Source organism: Furipterus horrens, unplaced genomic scaffold (genome assembly GCF_987537825.1).
Source record: "Furipterus horrens unplaced genomic scaffold, mFurHor1.1.pri manual_scaffold_3, whole genome shotgun sequence".
NCBI lineage: Eukaryota > Metazoa > Chordata > Mammalia > Chiroptera > Furipteridae > Furipterus > Furipterus horrens.
Genome location: NW_028327173.1, coordinates 188,784,291 through 188,803,159, shown reverse-complemented (window position 1 = coordinate 188,803,159; position 18,869 = coordinate 188,784,291). Strand labels below are relative to the sequence as shown.

Here is an 18,869-nt window from a genome sequence, read left to right as displayed (position 1 = left end):
CAGTCTTTCCACTAGAGCTCAAAATGAGGGGTCTGGCACCTTTCCTCTGGGGACATCTAGTATTCTCTAGAGCAGGGATAGGCAAACATTTTCTGGAAGACCCAGATAATAAATATTTTAGGCTTTGAGGGCCAAATGGTGTCTGTTGCAACTACTCAGCTTTTTTTCCCCCCCCTACTACAAAAGCAGCCATAGGCAATTCTTAAACAAGCACAAGTGACTCTATTCCAGTGTGGCTCAGTTGGTTGGAGCATCAGTCCATTAACTGAAAAGTTGGAGATTCGATCCCTGGTCAGGGCACATGCCTGGGTTGCAGATTTGGTCTTTAGGCAGTGCATGTATGAGAGAGGCAACCTATTGATGTTACTCTCTCTCATTGATGTTTCTCTCCTTCTCTCCTTCCCTCCCTTCCCCTCTCTCTGAAATCAATAAGCATGTCCTTGGATGAGGATAGAAAAATAAAACAGACAGGAAGAGGGTCCAATCAGAAAGGGAAACAAAAAGCAGAGCAGCATCACAGAGAAGAAAGAAGAAAGTTTAGTTCTCATTAATTCATTAATCTAATTTGTTCTTCACATTGTAGAAGGCGGGGGAGGAGAGAGAATATAAAGAAAGAGCTTCTTAATTGTAGGTCAATCAGAGACAATATGTTCAATAGAGAATCTCAGGATGAACAAGGGATGGGAAGGTGAATTCAGCCCCTTGGAAAGAAGAGCATATGCCAGGCCAGGTATTGTAGCCCTTCTAGATCACCATCTGAATACAATCACCCTAGCTATAATGTTACCTCTGGTATTTTCTATTCTGTCACCTAAGATGGGCTGGGAGAAAAGAGTAGCAAGAACCCCACGGACTCTGGAATCCCATAAAAGCAAAGTTGTAATGACTTCCTTGGCTCCTTTATTCTCCCTTCCCTGAAACTATCATTAGACATTAAATTCATAGACTTCTATCACACTAGTAGGTTTTTAATAGACTCTTAGGGTTTGCAGTCCCTTGCTATCTTATCTCATTTTATTAATTACATTTCATGATCATGGAGGGCCAGGAGGCAGAGGAGGAAACAGCATCCATCTCAAGATGGGCAAGATGATGATAAAAAATCAATTCATCCATCAGCTGTGATGCACAAATGCTCCCACAGAAGGGTAAGGATGGGCCGAGCATGGGAGCAGAGATACAAGGATGCAACTTGACCTCTCTGTGTGTGTCAGTGTGGTGTGATTCCTGCAGTGACCTGCTCAGGGCCACTTCAGGGCAGGGGGTGGGGTGGGGTGAGTCTCTGGGGACACCCAACAAACACAGAGACTTTCCAGAACACTTGGAACTAAAATGTATATTTTTGCATTCTCAGAGTTGGTTTGTCAAGTGCTATAAGGCTTGGGTGAATAAAAGAAGAGGCTCCTTGAAGACTCACACAAAGAAGAGTAAGACCTCTTTTATTGGGCAACTTAAACTGTTGAGAGAACATAGGTGAGGTAAATGAGCAAGATTGCCTCTTCCTACAATGAAATAAACTCTAAAGAGCACACATCTTGCATCAGGATCAAGGCTAAGGAACTTGGTTGGTTATTTGATCACCGTACAAAAACGAAGCCTGTTTTCCTAGCCCTTGAATATGGTCTTGGCTTGTCACTTGCTTTAGCCAATAAAATGTAGCAGAAGTGGCTGAGTGCTAGTTCCAAGCCTCCAGAGGCTGGACATACTTCTGCTCTCTCTCTTGGAATCCTGCTGCCCCCATGTGAACAAGTCACACTAACCTGCTGGAGGATGAGAGACTGTGTGAGGAGAGCCCAGTCGTCCCAGCTGAGGTCATTCTAAACCAGCTGAAGCCAAACATGCAGGAGAGCCCAGCCAAGATCTCTGACCTGTCTACTCAATGCACAGTTGCACACAGACACCAGGGGGAGCCCCGCAGAGGCATCTGGCACAAAGACACATGAGCAACAGTAAGTTGTCTATTGTTTGAAACCACTATGTTTTTTTGAGGTGGTTTGTTACGCAGCAACAGCTACCTGATACACATGATCTGCTACAGATTGGAAATGGGAGTTGCTAAGGGAGCAGGAAGGGCTACTGGAGACAAGTATATTGATAGGAACAAGAATACAAACCAACAACGAAAAAGCAGAAACAGAGACTCAAAAAACATAATGGCCTGGGCTGTTTGGGGTGCTTTATAAAACCCTGCCCACTGACAGAGTTTTAAAGTACAGTGTAAGAACACTGACTCTGAGTCATCCAGAAAATTAACTGAAATGGGAGTCCTTTCTTTAAGAAGGCAAGTGCATAAAACACACTGAAGACAGATTCTCATTTACAATAGTGCAAATAAAAAGCTTAGGGTGTTGCCCTGACTGGTGTGGCTCAGTGGATTGAGCACCAGCCTGCAAACCAAAGGGTCACTGGTTTGATTCCCAGTTGGGGCACAGGCCTGGGTTGTGGGCCAGGTCCTTGGTTGGGGGTGTGCTGGGGGAGCGCAAGAGGCAACCACACATTGATGTTTCCCTCTCTTTCTCTCTCCCTTCCCCTCTCTCTAAAAATAAATAAAATCTTCTTTAACAAAAGGTTAAGGCGTTAAGCGTTATTTATCTGGAGAAGTTATCTGTGTGTGCAGAGACTGCACTGCCTGAAGCAAAACTTAGGTAACGTGTCAGACTGGCTTTTGTACTGTTGTTTCAAGTGGTAAAAGGCAGCCTAGGAAATGTAGTTTGGTTGCCATGATGTTGGCATTTGGAGAATATTTAACCACTCATGGGAACAACGGGGCAGAATAGTTGAAACTGAGAGGACCCAAGAAAATCTGTGCGGAAGAGCCAGCCTCTTCATGCACAGCCCCACCCTCTCCAAAGGCTTCACATTATTTGGTGCCATAGGAGGCAGCCAAGGGGGACAGACTGTGGGCGGCAGGGCCAGCCTTAGGCAGCACACAGGGCAGGGCTCTCTGTTTAGGAGACAGAGAAGAGGGAAGGAAGAACTACATTGGCACAAAGCTGCCACCTGTAGGCCCAGCCTCACTTCTCAGCCTGCCCTTTGTTTGTTCCTCAGAACACCGTATACTCAGCTCATTCTATTCCATGCCCTTGAACTTGCTCCTTTCCAAAGCACTGTTTAGCATCACATTGGAAAATAATAATAATCATTCACATTCATTGTACCTGTAGTTAGTGCCAAGGACTGGACCACCCTCATGCTATGGGTGAACTTGTTAACCCTTAAGTGTTACTGCTCTCTCTCCTTTAAAGAGGCAGGATCCAAACCCAATGGCTGGCTCCATGCCGACCCCCTAAACTGTTCTGTTCTGCCCCTTTAGCTTGCAGAGTTTCTTATTCCTTTCCTGACTGGGCCTGGCTGTTTCCTTTGACCCAACCCTGACTCTTGCCTTTTTAGGACTGGACTTCCACAGCCACCAGCACTCCCACTTCTCCCAACATCAGTGCTCAGGGAACTAAGTGAAAAATGGGGTGGACTTGTTCTCCGGGGCACGAGGCTCTTTTCCTGATGGCTCCTGGCTAATTACCACGAATCACCTGAAGCAGTCCGGGAAACCGGATCCTGCATGGGGATGTGTGCGCCCACCTGAGAGAGCTCAGCTTTCACCTCTGGTGGGCCCAGCAATCTGCACCCAAGGCCAGCTGCCAGTGCCACCTCCCTGCCCCCCACCCCTGCAGAGCCGCTGACAGACCTCAAGGCTCCGGGCGGCTTTATCTCCAGCTAACACCCGCTCCTCTCCCTTCTCCTCTCTCTCTGGGAGTTTCCTGGTGGGCCTAATGAAAAACCCTTGTGTCACATTGAAAAGTTGCCAGTTATTGCTGCTGGGAATAAAATCCCGTCTCTGCTAGGCAGACACAGGAAAGCTTCAAACTGGGGAGGGAGGAGTGGCTGGTTGGAATAATTTCTTCAAGGTGAGCAGCCTCTCAAGCATAACGAGATGGCACCAGGCGGGGCCCCTCCCTGACAGCATGAAAACAAACAATGGACCCTGCCAGGCTCCCCTCCCCCACTGTGGCCGGCTCCCTTCCCTTATCAGCACACCAGCCCCTGTGGGCCTCCCTCATGCTGACTGGTTCAGGCTCCTTCCTCACACCCCAAGTGTTATCGTAGGTTTTTAGCAAGAAAAGGGGAGCAAAGGACCTAGACATTGAGCTTAATACACTGAGAAGCAGTAGCCAGGAAGCTACAGCTTCATTCATACCCCAGGGGATACAGCATTGCTCCACCAAGGTAATTAACACTTTTCCCTCCTTACCTCCAGAACCCAATTGTTGGACTATTTTGGGGGATGCATGGGGAGGTCTGTCAGTCTAACTGGGGAATGGACCCTATCCAAATTCCACGGAAACCTGGGAAGTTGATTGGTCATTTTGAGAAAGCACCTGGTCTATCCCAAAACCAAGCTCCTGGTTAAAATCCCAGGGGAATAAATAAGCTCGCCCTCTTGCTTGTGACCCACACTCACATGGTGCGTGCACCTGTTCTCTCATGGCCTCCAGGAGGGAGCCTGAACGCGGAAGCACAGTGTTCATACCACAGAACCACGTCCTCCTGTGCGGGTTCAGGAAATCCTTTTCCTTTAGACACCACAAGAGCCCCACTTCCACCGATAACACAAGAATAGGACAAAGCTGGGTGTCTCTTCTGAGGTGAGCTCTAAGGTCAGTCTAAGTGGTGGACAATGGCCTCACCATATCCGCAGGGACCCAGTTGACTTTCACATTATTCAAATTGCAGGTTCCTAAGATCTATCTGGAACCACTGAATCCAAATCCCTAGTGCTATGGTTGGGGATCTCCATTCTTCCTCCCCCTCCCTCACCTGGATCATCATGCTCAAAACCACTGGGCCCAAGCCACTAGCTCCTAGTAAAGATGCTCTCACACCCACTTTCCTGGGATTGCAAACGCTGAGGTGCCCTTTGAAGGCAGGCGTTGCTGGCACTGTCCCTCACAGTATACCAGGACAGCCATTCCTGTCTCTAGTTCACAGAGAAAGAGCCTCATAATTCCTCACCCCAAAGAAATTGAGGTCATCCCACTATGTCAGTCACAAGTACCTTCCCGGGACAAAGGCAACCACGGTGAGATTTAAAAGGCAATGTTAGACCAGGTACTTCAAAGGCCCACGTTATGATAGTGGTGTTAGGTGGCTCCACAGCCCACAGAGTTGGCTGAAACTGTGACTCAGAGCAGCTGGTGTCTCCGTATAAGATGAGCTCTGGCCATGGCCACCTCCTGAAGCATTTGCATCAGGGAAAAGAGAATCGGCGATTTTCAACGAGAGTGACTTTGCCCTCCCAGGGGACAGTTGGCAATGTTGGCAGATGTGTGGTTGTCAAAATGGGGAGGTGGACAGAGGTCAGGGATGCTGCTAAACATCCTATAATGCACAGGACAGCCTTCTGCCCCAAAGAAGTATTCAGCTCAGAATGTCAATAGTGACACCATTGAGAAACCCTGGGACAGATATGAGATGCCCTCAAAGACATGAACTCAGATCAGGGGATGTCCTTGGCTACCTGAAGGCAGAGCACTAATTCAGATTTTGGGTTTTGGAGTAAGGTTCCCTTAGCCTCAGTTTATTATTCATCTAGAAGGAAGAGACCAGCAGAGAAAGGCTTACAGGTTGAGCACACATCCAGTCCCCTGTGTGAGCTGGGCTTAAAGACCCATTTTACTCTGATAGCCAATAAATACTAGGAGCTGACTCAAGCCCTTGATCCTTCAGATATTGGTCATCGCTTTAACAGTAGCTCATAGACGAAAAAGCATTCAGTTTGAGTGCTGCCTGGTCAGATTTATTCCATACAGTTTCCCCAGGTGGTCTGCCCTCTTCACTGAGAGTTCAAAAACAGACCATTTAGTTGACAAAATTGAGTCTCCCATGAGTTAACAGAGTGGAACCGGCTCCCGATGCAGACTGTAGCACAAATGCTGTGCGGAAGCCAGGCTGGAGGTGCCAGGTATTTTCTTTACAGCTGATTCGATGCAGTTCAGTGGTTGATGGTGCGGGGAGGCGAAGTGCCTCCCGATGGTTTGGTTCCCTCCTGTTTGCACGGCTTGCACGCAATTTCTTTGCCCCTATAAAATGAATCTGGGCATTTTATAGCTGAAAAGGGAGCCATTCCATTAAATTAATCAAGGGGCAGAAGGCAAAAGTGTATTACGTAGCTTTTAAGGACATTTGACCTTGATTGACAAGGTCTTGAAAAGCTTAAGCAGCAGAACATTTCTTGACATCACTCAGGGGAGGTCTGTTGTCTTAGATAGACACACTTGGGCCCTGCGGCCTTTTCACGCATCAGTTTAAGGAATGCCTGTGGTCTGCCTCTTGGCGTGGTACACACTTATTAGCCATAACCCCGTAACATTTCTCCTTGGTTAAATTAGAATAAAGTAATTTTACTGAGGGAAACATACCTTTCGGCCACTTTTGACATTTTTAAACAATGTCTGTCAATCTGTGCATTCAAAAATGTTATCTGGGGAAAAACAACAGAGGTGTTAAGACCAAACTAGAATTTTTTCCCCCCTTTCATCCCAGGAGCCCAAATCTTGTATTTCTACCAAGATCCTAACACTGCCCCTGAACAGATGTCAGTCTTCCACTTTTGCATTTCAGCAACCCTTTTGGCCTTTTGAAAATTCCTACTGCCATTGGGGTTCCCCATTTAGCCTGTGTCATATAATCTCCAGGACTGTGTTATAGCTTAGGTCTTGATTCCCAAAAGTGATCGCAGACTTGAAGGCAGTGTATGTTCCACGAAGCTTGGCAACAGCATGGACAGGAAACACACACACTGTAATACGTGGTTTGACTAATCTCCAGTGGTCTTCCTCTGCACACCTTTCACCCTTACATCACTCCCAAGTGCTCAGCACCCTTGACTAGAATCATCCAATAGCTATTTTACACACATCTGCTTCCTCATTCCCACCCAGTAATAATCTTGTCAAGGGCAGGCACTTAACAGTTTGCTCCTTGAGGTTCCCCCCTCAGAAGCCAATAAAGCATAATGAAAGGAGTAGACTTGAAGTTACTTCATTATCAGTGAACCCTAGGAAGGAGTGATGTAGATGTAATTGGCTATTGTCTCCTGACTTGGGTTGACCAGGTAACTCTTCATCATGAACATAACATTCAACCAAATAATGCTGAAATGGCTTTGGGAGTGGCGCTTACTTTATTTGTATAACTGTCCTTTTATATCACAGCAGTAAGTCAGTGGCACTGGACTAGCTTACTCTGGAAGCACATTACAATTTTAAGAACTCTGTAACATGAGTCCCTCCCTGCTCCAGCTCCTGGGGAGACCCAGCTATAACAGTCCTCCACGGCATTGGGATAACTCATTTACATCCTTCTCTCATAACTGCTGGAGGAACTTGGCAGAGAATTTTCACTCTCAAGCGTCCATGCATTGTTCGCGCACAGCACTTAAAGGTTCAAGTCACCCACAGCTGGGTTCCACTGCAGTTTCCAGGAACTAGAAGCTCACTTAGCTTTCAGAGGTGAACATGGAAAGGCTTTTCAAACTGGCCACATCTCCTCCTGGGAGGGCGGGAGTCCATTCATTCACCTGTTTCCGGATGTCCTCTTTTGTAGTTTTCCTGACTGGCTGACTGGGTATGTGCACTGGGCTCTGTGACTGGGACTCTTCTGTCACTCCATACACTGACTGGAGAAGAAGCAAGAAGATAGAATCATGCACCCTTGCGTTGAAGGGGGCCTTAGGGGTGAGCTAGCTTCTAATCCCTCTATGACATCCCAACAATAAATGATCAGCCTCTGCTTGAATTTCTCCAATGATGGGAACTCTGTCTCTGAGGCAGGCCTGTCCTATCTGTGGGTTACAGAAAATCCTTCCTTTTATTGAGCAGAAATGGCCTCCTTGTATATCAGCGTTTCTCCAAACATGGTCCATAGACCATCTACAAAGAATCACCTGGGGGTACCTGGTAAGGATGCACACTGTCAAGCCCCATGTGAACCTACTGAGTCAGAACCTTTGCGGGTGGGGCTGAAGAATCTGTACTTTCCTCAAATGCCCCAGGTGATTCTGAGACACAAGATAGTTCAAGAACAATTACTGAAGATCATGCACAAAGATCTCTAGATTCTCTGTTGGCCTTTAGATGACATGCCCATCTGGGCAAACCTGAGATGGTTGCATTTTGTGCTTTTAAGCTAAATACTTTTCTGGCCTCTGTTTCTCCACATGCCCACAGCTATGGCTACTTTTTAAGCTGTGCCTTGTGTTAGAGACAGATTAAAGATGATCTTTGCTTTGAGAAAGAAACAAAACCCCAAAGGGTATACAATGCATAGCTGAAATCAAAAGGGCTGAGATAGGGTAGATGTGAGCTCCATAAAATTCAAATATAATTAGGGGGCCCTTAAAAATTAAATGAGGCCATTTTAAGATTATAATATATAATACAGTGGGCATCATGATCTCAGTGAAGACTGAAATATGTAAGGAGATTTAAGAAGTTGATATATATGTCGTGTCACATATATATGAGAAATTGAGAGGATGGGTCATCTAGGGACCCGTCTCTTACCTTTTGAAATTAATTTTATGAGGACAGACATATTCTTACACAATACGGCCCCTGGTGCTGCTATGAGGGTGGGATGTACCAACTGTGGGGCAGACTGAGTGTGGCACCCTTGGGTAGGCCACGGTCATTTCCCTTCAGTATAGTGAAACACAGGTGGTCACGGGCTCATTCACAGTTGGGCAATACGGTGATTTGAGTTTGGATGACCTACCTAGACTAAAAGACTTTCCAAGTATTGCACTAAGTTCACTTTCATCTGTGGAATTTTCATACTTTTTGACCCTTTAGTTTCCTTTCCTCCTTGCCTCTTCCCCATAGCCAGCTACTGTTTACCCTGGAGACCCTATGCCCACCTGCACTAGCTTTGGAAGCCCGTGGGAAGCCCCAGTCTGGAGTCCCCTCCTGGCACTCTGGAACCATCCCTAATGCAGCCCTCCTGGCACTGCTGCCTGTGGGCTTGTTTCTTCCCTGCCAGGCTATGGGCTTGGTAAAGACAGTATTTCAGCAGCAAGAAGAGTGCTAAGCACACATCAGCCACTCCACAAATATTTGTAGAATAAATGAATGAAATGGTTTCAAAGGACAAAATGCAGTAGAATTAACAAACAGCAAATTATTGTTTGAAAAGTATCAGAAATGAAAGCGCCATTCACATCAAGAATTTTTAATTCAGCTAAACTAGCGAACCTTTTTAACCTTCTGCGGGTTCTTCAAACGTCGACATTTTCTGATATCCATTTCTGTGGTGTTCACACAGCCTGGCTGAGGAAAAAAAAAATCATCACATAAATTACTGAGTCAAAGTCACCCTTCCAACTTAGCCCAAGTGACACCATCAGAACCAATCTTCATCATTCCCATTACATATACGGTGCGATTAGCTTCATTTTGCCATTTATAATTTTTTTACAAAGATGTAAATGTGTTCCTCTGTAGAGTTCTCATATGAAATGTAGAAGCTTACTTGTCTCAGGATGATATGTAGAGTAGAGTGCACAGTTTATATGAGCAAACTTACTAATGGAAGTGACAAGGTCGCTTTAGTCACAGCCTGTATTAGTTCGCATATTTAACCAACTAAAAGCACTCTACTATCAGGATGGGGAATTATTTCTTTAGGTTTGCCCTTAACTACTTTTTAGGAAGTCTGACATAGTTTATTTATGAGGGAAATGCAAGATTTGTTTTAGTTCTATGAGATTAGAAATAGTCAGACATCATTACTCATGGATTTCATATTTGTGAATTTGCCTACCTGCTAAAATTTATTTATAACCCCCGAGTCAATACTTGTGGTGCATTTGTGGCCATTTACGGACATTTACAGAGCAAGAAAAAATGTGAGTTGTCCAATGTGCATGTTCCCAGCTGAGACTGAATAAGGTGACGCCCTGCCTCCTGGTTTCAACTCTTCATACCGTGAATAAGTGCCTTTTTCAAGGTCTATTTAGTGCCACTGTGCACATTTCTGTGTTTTTTTTGTTGATCATTTTGTTGTTTAAAATGGCCCCCGAGCATAGTGCTAAAGCGCTGTCTAGTGTTCCTTTGTGCCTTACAGGTAAAATACGCGCGTTAGATAAGCTTCACTCTGGCACGAGACAAAGTGCTGTTGGCTGTGAGTTCAATGTTAACGAATCAACAATATGTATTAAGGTGTCTTTAGACAGAAACACACACTAAATAAGGTTACGCATTGATCAGTTGATGCGATGGTTTAATGCCGTGGGTTAGCAATGGTTCAGTGTTCGCTGATTCAGTGTTTGCTGCCACTTCATGGAATATAACTGTGAATAATAAGAATTGCTGTGTTTGAAAGAGAATATTCTAAGATTTAGAGTTGAAAAGCAGTTAGACTGCTTTTTTTGGGAGCTGTAAACTTCTGGGGCCCCCAAATCCCAGGTGGAAATCCCACAGCTCCCCTAATTCCAATTCCATATTTTCATGGATGGGTTACTTATAAAAGGTTGAACTGACATAAATTCTGGAAAATCTACTGAGATTATATGAATGAATGGCAAAACCATTTCACAAACCTTGGCAATTTTCTTAAGAATGAGACATCTGGTGGCTAAAGTTAGTCATTTCTTTTAAGCAAGGGAAGTGGGAAAATAAGAAAACCTAGAGAACCAAGAAGAGCTTTCTCACCACGGGCCTGTGGACATCCCAGAAGGCCCTTTCTTGGCTATCCAAAATTTTCCTTTCTGTCTTGTCCTTTTTCCGATCAATCCTGAAAGAGAAAAGAAAGGAAATGAGACACTTTTGTATTCTGTTTCCCCTGTTGCTAGGAGCTGAGAGCTCACAGGACAATTGGCACCTGTGTGGTCCCCGCTCTGTGAGAGCTGTCAAGTATGAACAGACAAGTCCCTCCAGGAAACCTCAAGAAGTCTGCCCATGGTGAGAGAATTTGTTTCAGGTTAGACTGCTAATTCCCATACATGTGTAATGACATGGTGGGCCCAAGGAGAGCACAGGGATGCACCTGTCCACTTAATTATTCAGATCTGGATTATTAAGAACTTTAAGAACAGACGTATGCATTGACATTCTGCACCCCCCTCCCCCCAATCAAAGTGGGTGCTATGTACTCAAATTACAGGAAGGAACAGCCACAGGCTCACAGTGTATCATCCTCACATTTTGAAAGTTTGCTTTAGATTCAGAGTTGGTAGAAAATGTCTTCAAAATGCTGCAATTACATGTTTTAAGAGTCACTTAAACCATCTGGCTTTCTAAAAGCAGAGTAATAGCACTAGCGTGTGACAAGATTCAGAAGGCAAGTATCACTGTCCGCAGTTGGGCGGGGGTGGGGTGGGTGGAGGGGTACAGATTGAAAGAGAAAAGTCACAGGAATCACAGGTAACAAAGACAGATTCTATGTGCTGATCAGGAACGTAGATAAGTGGCTTTAAAAATAAACAAGCCTGTGTTACTTCATATTGTGTCTAAGTAAAAAGTAACTCAGATTAATTGCCATGTAACCTCTGGTTCTTGGCTCTCTTGGGAGCACTTTAGTTTACCGGACTGAAATAAACCCATAATCACCCTGTGATTTTTGTAATAATTACCGTGCACTTAAGTGGCCCACAATTATAATGTAATCACAGAGTTAATCAAAAAAGTTAATCAAGAAATACCATATATGTACAAAGTGACAATCTCTCCTCCTTTTATAACATGCCATGTTGTATGATTCTGAAAGTACAGATTAGCTCTTCTCTCTGCTTCCCGGTGGCTTCTGAGTACACAGGCTCGATTCTGCCTCTTTCTTACCCACTTACCCACCCTCCTGCTCTCTCCTCCCTCAGAGCCCTGGGCTCCTGCTGCAGCTTGGCACCCAGTGCCTGGGGCCTACCTCCCTTAGGGGCTGCTGGGAGCACTGGGGTGGGCAGCAGGTTTCTGGATTGTGGGCGGGAGAGAGGCAGAGATTGCAAAGGGAGGGTGAGCATCACGGCACCGTGCAGGCCACTGGACCCAATGACCTCAGGCCTTTTCAACCACATGGATGATCAGTGCTCGCCCACACAGCCTGAGACCTGGCCCGGGGCGATGGGCTGCAACACTGCCCAGAGAATGCAAAGCGGGTCCCCTGAAGATCCCAAGAGGGGCTCTGCTGAGGTGAAAATTGTGCCCAGAGAAAAGGTACTCATCTTCTCCCAGCTCAGCATCCCTTTCCCTCCCCTCCTGCGACCCATTTCTTTTGTTAAACCTCCTGGCTAAGCCAAAGATCACCGGTGGAAAGGCTAAGAGGGGACCCAACCTGAGCAAGTCCATGTCCCAGAGTTAAAAGAATCTGGTTGACAACCATGTGTGTGGGGTGGGACACTCACTGCCCGCTTCTCCTGCTTCCTTAGGGAGGAGGGAATTTCCACTATACACCCTTGTGGGGGGGAGGGAATGTGGGAAAAACACTCTTACTTTTCTCCTTCTTTCATTTCTTGTCCTCCAGGACAGGAAGAGTGACTTAACTTATTGGAGGATTTGAAAGAAGAAATCGGGCAAGCTCAGGTTGGTTCTTTCTGGACATTTGTTCTCTGCATGTAATAAGCTTACCGGGGTCAACTCTGCCCTGGTGGGAGTGCCTGCAGACAGCCAGCTCTTCCCAAGACGGGCAATTTTAATTCCAGTGTAGAGGTCTATGGCCAAAGATCCAAAGTCATGGGCTAAATAGCTAGCTTTTATCAGTAATAATCTGATATTTTGGACTCCATATGTCTGACTTCCATGCCTTAGTTTTGATTGATTCTGAACCTCTGGGCAGGGGGTGGGGGTTGTGGTGAAATTGGGTGAGGGGCTATTTGTTGGCCTCCCTGAAATTGCACCATGTTTTCCTGTGAAGTCAAAATCTCCAGATCTACAGGTCTGATGTTTTTCAGCCTCTGAGCACAAAAGAAGAATTGAAAATCTCTTTGCAGAATAAATACATCTTCTTATAAACAGAGTTTTACATTTGGGAAAAGAACGCTACTATCTGCTGGAACACAAATTTTTGAAATTATTTTAAAGTGCCACTGGTTACAAAGATGACTTTGCTTTCTGCTCAGTTGCTCTCATGAGAGATGACAGTGACTACCCACAGCTGGCCAGCCTGGAAGGACATCTTTGGCAATTCCACACTCACACCACCTTCAAATTCCAGTGACTTTTTCTCTTTGAAAGGGTCTCTGTTCAGTTCACCTACTTCACTTGGGCTTCCGCTTGCATAAAGATGAATTCCCACTTCCTTGCAAAGGCCCTCTGGAGTCTTGCTAAGTTTTCCTAATGAGAAATGAAAATGAAGGAGAAGGCATCAATCATCGTAAGTTTGCACATCGATACCTACGCTTATCACAGGGCAGCCGTTGATTCTGGTTACTCCCAACAAAATATTGGGTCACCCCTTTAAATCCACTGGGCATGAGCCCAATTTCACTTTGCACCAGACCCTGCTGTATGGAGCAGAACTATTAATAATCATTTACATACCCATTAAGTCTGAGGTCTCTGGTTCACCTGATTCCTCTCTTCTTGTGTTTTACAAGAACACAACTCATGCAGCACTCGTCATAAAGGCTACTGGAGAGAGGGTAAAGGTTTGTGGCTATGCATGCAGGATTTGGGAAAGGGACAAGGGAGTCTTTGCAACCTACTGGACATCTTGGACAGTAAAACTAAGAATGGATTTCTCAAGGCTCATCTCCCAGCAGGGGTCTTAGAAGCGGGGCAGAAGAGAGGAACCCAGAGGACTTGGCATTCATGTCTTTGCAAGTCCAGATTCAGTAATAGAGAAAAAAGGAGGATCTATGTTAGTGATGTTCATGAAAGAAAACCCCCAAAACAGAAAGAAAGGCATCCAGGGCTGCCTTTAGAGGAAGAGGGAAGAAACCTTTTCTCTAAGTCTGTAGACTTACCTAGGGGTACAATAGGACAGTGAGGAGGGGCATTTGACAGGCCCCTTAATGATCTGCCTAATTCTGATGGAATGCAAGGCTGGAGCCCACATCATGCTATGTATTTTCATAGAGCTCATGCTGACACTAATCGATTACTCTCATTAGTGGATTATTAATGTAAAAGGAGCCTCAGTTGAAGATCAACACATGTAAATTCAGTTATTATTAAGGCTTGGTGTACAAGTACCTCAAAAAAACTGTCCTTTTGATTCTTTCATTGTTTATCAGAAGCAAAGCTGGTAATGCACAAATGTCAGCCACTTGGGGAGTAGCTGTATAAATTACAACACGGTCATACCATGGAATACTAGACAGCTATTGAAAATGATAATGTAGATTATTATTACTGACATGAAAAGATTCCCAACATATTTACAGTATAAGATTGGGGAAAGAAGTGGCTTGCACAATAACATTTAAGTTCAAGTTCAAGTCTTTTTGTAAAGAAAAAAATGTACGTACAGGAAAAAGCTTTGGGGAAATGGATTGCAGCTTATTTTCTCTCCTTTCTTTGCTCTTTGAACTTTTGTTTTTACCAAGAGCATATGTCATAATAAAAGTACTGTATTTTGGAAACAAAATACTTTTTTTGGTTTCTAACCACTTTTAGGAAGAACTTCAACCTGAAAGAACATGTTAATGCCATATTCTTTACTAATACCAAGAACTGAATAAAGCATATTAGGAGGTTATGTTGTCTTGTTTCTGTTTAGGACCTTTTCTAAAACATGGAAAACACAGGGAAGAGAGACAGAGGACAGAGGGGCCACATGCTCCTGTGGTCTTGTGTTAGAGAAGGGACTGTAGTCATGCCAAAGTTAAAGCACTTTGCACCAGGTGCACACAGGGTAAGGCAGAAGTCTTCTGAAAGAGGGGTGACTGCGGGCGCAGGAGGGAGATGGGGGCAGGGACTGAGGGCCCAGAATGCTCAGATCCACAGAACAGCCACGCCAAGGTTTGCTTGGAGAGATCACAATGTTCCAACGTGTTTATATTTAATGGCTCCCACGGATAGACAAACTTGAGCCAAGTTCTGAGGTTCTGTGTAAAACCCCTGTACTGCATCCCCCTTCATTATGTCCCCCCACACACAGGTCCTGAGATGCCAGTGGGATCAAAGGGGGTGGAGGGCCATGCACAGGCCCTGTGACACCAATGGCATGCATATTCCCCTTGGGCAGTGGAGAGGGGAGCGATGGCTCTGTCGGTCAGTCGGCCTGAGCACAGGCACCCAAGAGTGACAGGTTTGGTAGAGTGGGATGTCATCCTTGTTCTGGAAGACTGAGGCAGTGAAAGCAGGAGAAGCATCTGGAGGGTGGGAGGATCTGAAGGTGATGTCAATGCTGGATTATCCAGGGAAGGACAATCCCCTGTCCTTAATGCGGCCCCTCCTCTCAGCTGCAGCCTGTTAATCATTTCATGGCTCAGCAGCAACTTCTCTGGACAGTTTGTGAAAATTTAGCCCATTTCCCCTATTCTCGGTGACCCATATAAAGTTTTGTTTGGGGGAAATACTCTGCCACCAAAAACTAAAAATATTTAAATTTTTTTCTTTGAATACCAGGTTCTTTGAGATTGGTTTTGTTAATGGGAATGGATATGAGTGTGATCGTGGGGCCAGGTCTTGCATGGAAGCTTATGTTGTGGAAGAAGGTGGAGGAGGAGGCAGCTGGGAAAGTATATACTCCATATGATACCCCTCTATCTTATCTTCTCATGCTCTCTCTTTATAGCCACAACCTACCTCCACTCATATCTCATGGCATCCACTAACCTGTTTACCTTCATGATAGTTCTGTATTTAAAGTAGTATCACATAAATGGGATAACACAGTTTGTAATCTTTTGAGACAGGCTTCTTTCACTCGACATATCTCTGATACTCATCCAAGTGGTTGCTTGTATTACTTGGTGGTTCCTTTTCATTGCAGAGTAATATTCCACTTTAATGATGTACCAGAGTTAGGTAACCATTCACCTGTTAAAGTGCATTTAGGTTGTTTTTAGTTTTTGATTATCATAAGTAAAACTGCTGTGAACATTAGCACACAGGTTTTGGTGTGAACATAAGTTCTGACTTTTTAATAGAATTGCTTGGTAATATGGTAACTGTACAATTAACTTTATAAGAAACTGCCAAACCATTTTTCAGAGTGGCTGTGTCCTTTAGTACCTCCACCAGCAATGTAGGAGAGTTCTAGTTATTCTCACCAGCACTTGGCATTATCTGTACTTTTTATTTTAGCCATCCTAATATGTGTATAGTGTAATCTCAGCATGGATTTAACCTGTAATTCCTTAATGAATGAGGTTGAAAATTTTTTCATGTGCTTATTAGTTATCATTCTGTCATCTTTGGTGAAGTGGCTGTTCAAATTCTTTCCCCATTTTTAAGTTTAGCTGCTTTCTCATTGCTGAGGTTTGGGAGTTCTTTACTATAAAGATTCAATTTTATTGTGAATGGTAAGAGGAGCTGAGAAGAAAGGAGGGAAAATAGAATAGACTTCCCTTCTACTGTCTGAAAAGGACTAGAGCATGAAATGAGAAAAATATGAGCTAAAACTAGTTGCAAATAGGTTTGAACTCTCCTCCCATACCCACCCTTGAAAATAATCATACTTACTGCTTCATAGTCAGCCAATTCCAGCCTTGCTTTGTTCTGCATTGTCCTCTTACAGAGATAGATGGCTGAGGGAAGAAGACAAATTATAACACATGCAAAACCAGTGTGGTGGAATCATAAATCCATCCATCCATCCATCCAATCATCCAGCCATACATCCATCCACCTACTCATCTATACATCCAGCCACCCAGCAAGCCCAGCTGGCTAAGTCCCCAGCACTGTGCTGTGATGTATGTTTTTATGTGGAATCCATGACATCTCATCTCTAGGAATATTTCTGAAGGTCAGGGTCTTCTAATCCTGACAACTCCCCACAATCCTCTTCACTCTCCTTCACCCCAATCATGCTCCATCAGGGTGATCTTTCTCAAATATAAACATGTTACCCTCTTGCCTAAAAGGCCTGCACTGACTCCTCAGTGACTTCAGAAGAAAGGTTGGCCTCCTTAGGGTAGCATATTTGGTTCTTTAAGACCCAGTGTGCTTGTTTTCCCTTTCTTACTCAAGCATGTTAGGCTACCAAAAGTCTTTCAGCTCCAGTCCTCTGCGCATGTGTCTGCTCCATAAAAGCCCCTTCCTTCTCCCCTCTTCTTTCCCTCTGTCTATCTGGCAACCTTCTCCTAATCTTTGAAGACCCGGCTTGGTATTCCACATGGCTCGGTGTTGTATCTATCCATCCACAACCATGGAACCCAATTTCAGTGCACCGTTAATAGTGGGTTTAGTAGACAGCATCCTGCTCTATGCTGAAGGCTCTTCAAGGACAGAGGCGGTGTGGTACCTAGCACCAGGGCCTGGTCTGTCAGTGGAGTAAATGAACAGAGGGCAATTCAATTTTCTCTTCCCAAGCTAAGGAAGGGTTCTTGGCCCTCAGTTGCCAGGACATTCTTCCTCAAACACGACCTTTATCACTTCCTCCCTCTACCTCTGCTCCTTTAGTATCTCCCGTGGCACGTAGACCAATCCAAAGAAGGCAAGAGATAAATGGTACGAATGAACAATAGAACAGTTGGAAGGGCAGGCTGGAGAGAACGCATTTTGTTGTCTGACAACTTAAGTAAACTAGGATACCTAGTCAACTCCCTGCTAAATTAAGCAGTCTCCTCCATGTGGTCTGACAAGTGTACTGACAGCAGCCTAGGATATGCTGGAACCTTCTGGTGAGCAGCTTGCTCTGCATGCCCACACTTCTGCGCATACCGGTTGAGTTGTAGGTAGATGAGAGTCAGTCGTATCTGTTCTCAAATCTGCTTATGTCAGGCATGCCTGTTATTTTAATAATGCTAATGTACAAAATATTACATATTTCGCAATTAATGCGAAAAGAGAGAGTTGTTGCTGTGAAATTGAATGGCTCAGAACAAACGATAATGGAGAGTTGGTTAAGACAATTGCTGATGAGTTTGGGATAGGTGAGATAAATGAAAAAAAAAATAAAAATTTTCAGAGAGGTAAACATACAGGTGGTTTCAAAAGTGTTTTTAAATTCTTGATGTGCTTTAAAGATGCCAAAACTGGATAATTTATTTTAACTATGGTTTGCTTAAGAAAGAAAACAAATTATTGGGACCCATAATCAAAGTGACTCCTTGGTCCTACCTTGAAAGGTATTCCTTTGTATATCTTACATTAATATGAAGTCATTAAGATATGTCTATATCATTTTTCGTGAGTCTCTACTCATCAACTTTTTCAATGAACCAAGCAGCTACCATTGTGGCGGACAAAGGGACCTCTTTGGTCTCTTGGACCACCAGTTAGGCAACCTAAGGAACTCAGGGGCAACCTGAAGCAGGAAGCTTGGCATGTTACCTGCCCCAGCAGGCCTGGTCTGGATGACCCAGGGGCAGTGCAGGTTAGTGAAGGTGGTAGCTGCTTTAACAATGCTGCCTCAGAATAGTTTGTATTGGCCAAATGTGAGACTCAGGAAAGTGTAAGTCAGATTGGGGCTTTATTTAGGCAGAATCATCCTGAGAAATTTACAACCCATCTGAGTCCAAATGGGCCAGATGGGCTGCGTCAAATATTACGCAAGGAATGAAAAGTTGGTACCACTCCTGATGACCACGACTTACATGGTTGGGCCCACTTTCCTTGTGACTGATGTCACATATTAGGGAACCTGTTCACCAAAACTAGGGAGGCAGGATGTAGCTGTTAAATGGACCTCTTCTTGGCGCAGGCCCTCCCTGGGCTCATCTGCACTACCATGGTGCCTTCTGCAGTGCTTGCTCTAACAGCTATCCAATCAAA

General features: G+C 44.7%; 1 protein-coding gene across 8 annotated transcripts in view; it reads right to left on the bottom strand.

Moving 5' to 3' along the window:
- The window catches only part of RGS6 (regulator of G protein signaling 6), a 464,067-nt gene that overhangs the window by 57,039 nt on the left and 388,159 nt on the right, over positions 1-18,869 (bottom strand). For all 8 annotated transcript variants that reach the window (XM_090271078.1, XM_090271080.1, XM_090271082.1 and 5 more), the window contains exons 7-12: positions 16,614-16,678; positions 13,240-13,316; positions 10,707-10,788; positions 9,249-9,323; positions 7,577-7,675; positions 6,417-6,478 (exon numbers count right to left, since the gene is read on the bottom strand). In XM_090271078.1, coding sequence (XP_090127204.1) covers positions 6,417-6,478; positions 7,577-7,675; positions 9,249-9,323; positions 10,707-10,788; positions 13,240-13,316; positions 16,614-16,678 — 460 coding nt within the window. The remainder of the gene's footprint in view (positions 1-6,416; positions 6,479-7,576; positions 7,676-9,248; positions 9,324-10,706; positions 10,789-13,239; positions 13,317-16,613; positions 16,679-18,869) is intronic.